Below are 7,984 nucleotides of genomic sequence, written 5' to 3'. Positions count from 1 at the left end.
TTATTTTATTTTTTATTTCTAGTTTATATACTTATATTATTAATTCATTTTGCACTACATGCTTAATATTTTTTATATATTATTATTATTACTATAGAGTAAAGTGCAATGCTATTTGGCCCTAAAGAGAGAGTACAGTATGGCAGAGTATCTGTACACAGTGTCAGATAAGAAACTGAGAAGCACGTTGACCAGATACAGACTCAGCGGACACAAGCTGATGATAGAGACGGGCAGACACAGAAAAACATGGCTGCCACCGGAGCAGAGACTGTGTTCACACTGTGATCTGAATCAGATGGAAACAGAACTGCACTTCCTAACAGAATGCTCCAAATACACAGATATACGGACAGTGTTCTATGATAAAATACAGCAGATCCATCAGACATTTAAAACTCTTTCAAACCATGAGAAACTGCCGTATCTGTTAGGAGAACACAAGAACTGCTGTGTGTTTGCTGCTCAACATGCGTCTGATCTGATGTTTCCAGCGCATCTATATTATATTATGCCATATTACTGTATTATATTATTTAGATGTATATTTTGCTTCTGTAAATCTGTCTTATCCCTTATCTTATTTTATTTTTTATTTCTAGTTTATATACTTATATTATTAATTCATTTTGCACTACATGCTTAATATTTTTTATATATTATTATTATTACTTGGCATCAATGATATCAAACATGGTGCAATCCCAGCTAACAGAATGTTCTCACAACTTTCACTAATATTTATATACAGTTATATCTGTACCACAGCCATATCACCCTGCAGCCCAAGACTGGTTACCCACTGAAGCTAAGCAGGGCTGAGCCTGGTCAGTACCTGGATGGGAGACCTCCTGGGAAAACTAGGTTGCTGCTGGAAGAGGTGTTAGTGAGGCCAGCAGGGGGTGCTCACCCTGTGGTCTGTGTGGGTCCTAATGCCCCAGTGTAGTGACGGGGACACTGTACTGTCAAAAAGCACCGTCTTTCGGATGAGACGTCAAACTGAGGTCTTGACTCTCTGTGGTCATTAAAAATCCCAGGATGTCTTTCGTAAAGAGTAGAGGTGTGACCTCGGCATCCTGGCCAAATTTGCCCATTGGCCTCTGATCATCATGGCCTCCTAACAATCCCCATATATCTGCTGATTGGCTTCATCACTCTGTCTCCTCTTCACCAATAAGCTGGTGTGTGGTGGGCGTTCTGGCGCACTATGGCTGCCGTCGCATCATCCAGGTAGATGCTGCACACTGGTGGTGGATGAGGAGATACCCCCTGACAATGTAAAGCACTTTGAGTGCCTAGAAAAGCACTATATAAATGTAATGAATTATTATTATTATTATTATTATTATTATATGTGCACTATTTGTAAGCAGCCCAACTGCAATTGCTATACAATGCAGTACACATGTATAGTTTTTGTCATGCCAAAAAAGCACACTTACAGTGAATTGAATTGAACTGAATTGAACTGAATTGAATTGAGAGAGTGAGAGAGACACAGAGAGAGAGAGAGAGAGAGAGAGAGCTGGGCCAGATAAAGACAGACACTGTTAGACAGAGAAGCTCAGTCAGAATCACTACAGGCTAATCATCACCACTAGAGCAGATAAACACAGTCTGACACACAGACACTGAGATGAAACATGAACTGACCTTCTAACAGTAATAGATCACAGATCAGCACATCACTTCCTGCTGCTCCTCACATCACCTCACACTTCCTGTGCTGAAGACAACATGAGCACTTGTCTTATGTCATTACAACAGTTTAATCTTCATCTGATCATCTGTGTTTAAACTTTAAACAATAACAAAACACTTAAGTTCATCAGTTAGATGGACAGTCTACCAAATGAAAGAAATGGTGCATTATTTGAAAAGCGTTTGTAATGAGGCTACACAGCAAATGAATAAAACAAATACATCACACTAAATCGCCGAGTCTCTGTCAGCTTCATCTTTATAAAATGAATGAATTAAATACGTGCTTGATGTGACGCTCGTTCTCAGAAAATCCTTCACAAACAAGTCCGACAGCATTTTTCACATTTTGCAGCTACAGCTTCGGTTCAAATGACAGTCAACGCGAAACAAACGCGCTCATTCAGACTTGGACAATTCATTTCACTCACCAGCTCATTTCAGCGATAAATCTGTCAAATATTATGAATTAAAACAGATGCGCGTCTACAGGAGAATGATCATACGATTGGCTGATGATGGCAAAAGCGGAAACACACCCGAGAGCCCCGCCCACCTGACGGACATTCCTCTGGCAGCAGGTAAAACTGGTACTTGTCCATCAAACATTAATCATCCGTCCACACACACACACACACACACACACACTCACACACACCACACACACACACACACACACACACACTCACTCTCTCTCTCACACAGACACACTCTCATACACAGACACACTCACTCACTCACTCACACACACACACAAACACTTACAAGATATACAAGTAAATGTAAACAACATAACGCGAGGCAAGGGGTGAAATATTAGTTTCTTGTAAAGTTGTCAGGAGGATTCAGAACCATCACACAAAACCAAGCAGCTGCTGTCTGTTATCATCTATTATGTATCTCAGCCGGTTACTCTGCTTTATTCCTCTGCAAGAGTTAACTCTTTGGAGATAAGTCTGTTTTTGGACATATGTTGGCCAGTCACGAGATGTTTCTGTGTGTTTTGCAGAAGATGAAGACCGTGTTGTGGCTCAGCTTGACTTTTCAAGAAACACTTTTAGCCAGACTTCATCTGCTCAGACGAGCGAATACAACGATCAGACCAAGACGGCTGGAGATTTACTTAGCAGCCGCGTAAAATCACAAGCCACAGACACCACGTCGCTCCACTTAAACAGGAATCGTGCAACAACACCATATTTATCGGTGAAGGCCGACCCAGACACGGAGGACGGATGTGCTGTCGACCTGTAAAATCCTCAGGCTTCTCCTAAACACAGCAGTAAAGAACTCAAATCAGAGGATTCTGAACGTCACGCCATTCTTAAATGTGCTTTAGAGCCGGACGTCAGCTCTAACGAGTGTGACGTTAAAGTAAGGGTAGTGACAGACAAACACGATACCTTCTCCGATGAAGAGTCCAGTCCAGGCGGTCTGTCCGACGAGGGGTTTTCCAGCTCGTTTCACACGATGCTGTCTCCAGACTCCAGACCAAGCTACTCCTGGAGCTTCGAGCGCGAGGTCAGGTCTCACGTCTGCGGTCAGTGCAGGAAGAGCTTCAGCCGCGCCGGACACCTGTACCGCTCTGCGACCACAGGTACAGCGACCAGTCGTCTCTGAAGAAACACCTGAAGCTGCACCACCAGTAACACCTCTGCATTCGTCTTTACCTTCCTCAGCATCACTTCATACAATAAACATGTGGAATCCGTTGGGCTAATGATGGTTCCTGTGACTGAAAATATCATTTTGACTTGCACTGACATCAAATGGCTAAAGCATTGGTCTCAAACCCAATTCCTGGACTCTGCGCAGTTTAGCTCCAACTCTAATTAAACGCACTTGATCCAGATGAGCAAGGTCTGCAGGATTACTGTAAACTTCCAAGCAGGTGTGAGTTGGAGCTGTGGCCATCCAGGAACTGAGTTTGTGATCATTACTGAAGACTGTAAGATCTGTCACTGTTCATTAAGCTCAGTCATATTAACCCCATAAAGCTGCTGTATCATATTTGAGCATGAGTGTATAAGGAATGATCAAAATTTGCTGTCTCACTCAATCCCCTCATGTCTTCTGTCGTCTGATTGATAGTTTAGAGTGTTTAATCCAGTCAAAGCTCTTTTAGTGTAATTGCACAAGTGTCCAGCTTCAGCTCGAGCTTCACGTGTCTTTCTGCTGTCAAATTTTCAATCTCATCTCACTGAGACAGATTACTGGAGATATAGAGTGACAAATGATATTTAGATCGTTTTATGTAAGTATCTGCTGTTCTTTTATAAAGATCTCATTTTTGTTCAGTTTGAGTCTCGGAATAAAATTGAGCTGTTTTTCCTCCATATTCTTACTTTGTCAGACTATATGTGCTATAAAAACCTTATTTATCTGATGCTCAAAAAAAAAACAAAAGATTTTTTAAAGTTTTGTCTAACGAAAAAATTTAAATCACTGCGCTCAACTTCAGTTTTGGGTGCGTAGATCAATAAGTAACACCACTTTCAAGTAAGGGATCCGCACTCGCTCTATCTTCTTAATAACTTTTGATTTATTTTAATTTTGCAACAGAGCAATCGACAGTCAGATGTTTCGGCAGCAAGCCTTCTTCAGTGAATCATATAGTGACGTTTCACAAGAACTAAAAAAATAAAACAAGTGCAGTCCAATAATCACCAGGTAGAAAGCCACATAACAGGTGTTACTGATCACAAACTCAATTGAACAATCGAGCAATTTCAGGACAAAGAACCAAAAATAATTCCAGAACACTCACATTAAAATAACAATACAAGCACCAAAAAAGAAAAGAAAACATACATTACAAATAATCCATCAAAAATTCACTAAAGAATTTGTCAAAACACTAATATGAATGAAAGTGGGGAACGAGCTGACGCATCAGACCAGAAGCCGTTCATTAGTCTGTATTCTATAGCCCACTATAACCAAACAATGTGTTAAACAACTTTATTATACTTAAAGAAAACAAAAAAGTTCTAAAACCAAGGGAGACCAGCTTTTTAATCGATACATCCAATAAGCTTCTTGTTGTAAAAGTTTTTCCTCTGTTACCACCTCTTTTAGAAATTGTTACTTTTTCGATACCTATACAACTTTAATCCTTAATGTCATGATTACAGTCATGAAAATGTCTTGCTATTGGTGAATTCACATCACGTCTCCTGATAGCAGATTTATGTTCACTAATGCAAATATTTAGCTGGAGACTGGTTTTTCCGATGTAAATAAATGGACACAGACATTTTAACATATAAATCACATTAGATGTGGAACAGGTAATTAGTGATTTAATAAAGAACATTATTTCAGAATGTATGTCACTGAATTGATTGGTTTTAATTATTGATGAGCAAACGGAACAGTTCATACAAGGTGAAACAACCTTTTATGAACCTTTTAGTCTTGTCAGTATAAATATCAGATTTTACAAGTCTATTTGTTATATTATTTGATCTTCTGTAAATAAACAAAGGAGAGTTTTGTCTAAAACCCGGGATACACTGCATGATTTTAGCAATCCTATAAGATCATTACTTTATCACACTGTGCGACATGGATCGTTTAAACTTGGGTACGACAAGCATGTAGACTGTACGATGATGACACCTATTGAATTGTATGCTGCGACGGCTGCGACACACGTTAACGCAACGTCATCAGCATGCGCTAGTGGTAAACAAATACCAGTACATCACAAATTTCAACATGTAATATATCCCCAAATAGCTGTCAATATCAAACAAAAATATATTTAATTTAAAGTTTTTTTTAATCACTAATTGTAATTGGCACAATCATCAGAGATGGACCAGTCAGAAGTAGTTATTTGTGTAAATGCAATGCAAAACTAGAATGCAAAACATTGACATTTTTTCCATCACCATGTCCCTTTAGAGGCTCCGTAGAGAACTAGTAATCCAGATTTGGAAATCTGAAAAAATGTGTATCTGGATCAGGGTGATCCAATCCAATTTTGCTTTGAAAAACCAGCACAAAATTAAAATGGGTTACCTGATCCTGGATAGCAAAACATGGGATGTCCAAATCCAGATCATATTGATCCAGATTAAACTTTTTGAAAAACTGGCCCCTGTGGTCTAAAGTGTCAAACATTTTCTTTTCTAAAATAGATTTTTCATACTATATTTCAAATGCTTTACATAAGCCACTCTGGTGGTCATGCAGTGCTCTCTAGTGTTCACTCGTGTAATGGCAGTGACTCCAGATCACTTCAGGACTCATAAACAGCCACTATGTTAATTCACTTACAAAGTTAGACTAACCTGTTAGATGACTAAGACTATTTCAGGCAGCTGTGAGACGGACCACAGGTGTGCATTAGTGAATGTATGACAAAGCGTTCTGCGCTGAACATGTGACCGGATGACTGCATAATTAACAGAATAAAGCTGACTTCTTTACATTTCTCACATGCTAATAACGGGACTTCTACTTATAAAAACATTTTATTGTATCACAAAAAAAAATAGTTAATTCTTACATTTTTTTCAAATGCTCTCTCTCTAGTTTGATGTTCTCTAGTCAACTTGTTTCATACAGTCTATGTTACAGCTGTCTTGAATAAACTGCAGGATAATCCAGAATTTACAGAAAACAAATGCACTTAATTAAGTGAAAACTAAAATCCACTACAAGTAAATATGTAATATAGTAATTAACAACATTTTATGTGCACAAAATATGCAGTTGTCAGCAGGTTGGTGCTTCTGCTTAAACATAAATCAGCTGCAGATACCTGTCAGAATGAGTCTAACGGTTCTAATATAGTTACATTACACATGGTTTAGGATAAGCATTTATTTATTTATTTATAAAGCGCTTTACAACTGCACATGCAGACCAAAGTGCTGTACTATCAACATACAAATACATAAAAACGTAAACCAAGATAACCCAAAAATGGATCAATTAAAATACACACAATCTAGCCCAGGCTAATGACAAAATATAGTTCTTAACACCAGCTTTAAAACTGTTTATAGATGTGCACAAACCTACATTATTGTGTGCATGCAGCGGCTCAGCTACAATCAAGTGAAATCCTCACCGACTGACGGTGTAAACGGGATCAGCGCTTCGTTCAGTGTTTTTCAAGCAGCAGTGCAGGGTTTTGGGCAGCTTCTCCCGTGACAGATACAGAACCGGCTGGATGCTGCTACTGATGTCCATGAAGCCAAAGGCGATGTAGTGGATACAACAGCGGAAGACATCCGGAGAGAAATACTCTCGAAAGGGAAAGAGAGCCACTGGCGGGAAGTAGTTAAACACAATGATGGCCAAGATGATGAGGACCATCTTGAAGGCCTTCTTCTTGACCGGGTGTCTCTCGTCTCGACCTGGAGCCGACTGTCTCAGAGCCCAGAGAATGGAGACGTTACAGAAGAGCATGAACGCGAACGCCGCCAGGATCATGACGGTGAACACCTTGTCGAAGTTGGGGATGTTTCCCACACACTTGGCTGCGGCGTAGACCAAAGTGAGGAGCCAGACGCCGGCGGCGCAGACGGAGCGATGCTGCTTGTCCTTGAGCTCAGTGAAGGTGATGGGATGCCGCACGGCCATATATCTGTCCAGACAGATGCAGGACAGAAAGAGTGGCGACGAGTCTTTGACGCCGTAGAAGAAGCGCAGGACGTACCAGGTGCTGCTGGTGCTCAGGTAGACGATGTTGGCCAGCTCCAGCGGAGGAATGAGGCAGAAGAAAGCGTCCAGCACGGCCAGGTGGACGATGAAGATGTCTGAGGTGGACGAGTCGCCCTTGTTATTACGAATAAGCCACAGGACCATGATATTGGCCGGGATGCCCAGGAACATGTTGATGAGCTGCAGCACCAGGTAGAAGATGAGCACAGCGGGCATGTCTGCACAGCTGCTGTACACCGTCTGCTCGGCCGAGGCGTTCAGAGGCCGCTGGCTGAGGAGCAGAGACGAGTTGATGAGTCTGAAGAGCTGCAGGATTGCCATCGTCCTCTCAACGGCTGAAACACACAAACAGGTATCAAATGCAACCCAACTCTTGCATTGTGCTTCATTCAGAATCACATCACTGTCTCTAACAGTAGAAAAGTCCTGAAGATAACCATCATCAGGGGATTTCACCACTTCTGCTGATCGAAGTCTGTTCAGTACGGCTGGGATTTAGTAACTGAAGCTCAAATTCATCTACATGGACATCACGTCATACACTTTCATAATGCAATAGCAGGCTTTCTGAATTTCTTCTTTTGAAGAATATTCATTTTCTACA

The 7,984-nt window shown here is 40.7% G+C and overlaps 1 protein-coding gene across 1 annotated transcript; it reads right to left on the bottom strand.

The window, feature by feature from the left end:
• Window positions 1–3,036: 3,036 nt before the first annotated feature.
• On the bottom strand, window positions 3,037–7,701 carry LOC107749532 (uracil nucleotide/cysteinyl leukotriene receptor-like). Its single transcript, XM_016564709.1, has 2 exons — window positions 6,785–7,701; window positions 3,037–3,385 (listed from the first exon to the last, which is right to left on the bottom strand). Exons 1-2 carry the CDS (start codon window positions 7,699–7,701, stop codon window positions 3,037–3,039), a joined length of 1,266 nt encoding a protein of 421 aa, XP_016420195.1.
• Between the last annotated feature and the right edge of the window lie 283 nt (window positions 7,702–7,984).

Source organism: Sinocyclocheilus rhinocerous, unplaced genomic scaffold, assembly GCF_001515625.1.
Source record: "Sinocyclocheilus rhinocerous isolate Xijiao unplaced genomic scaffold, SAMN03320098_v1.1 scaffold3995, whole genome shotgun sequence".
In the NCBI taxonomy this organism is placed as follows: domain Eukaryota; kingdom Metazoa; phylum Chordata; class Actinopteri; order Cypriniformes; family Cyprinidae; genus Sinocyclocheilus; species Sinocyclocheilus rhinocerous.
This window is presented reverse-complemented; position numbering and strand designations above follow the sequence as displayed.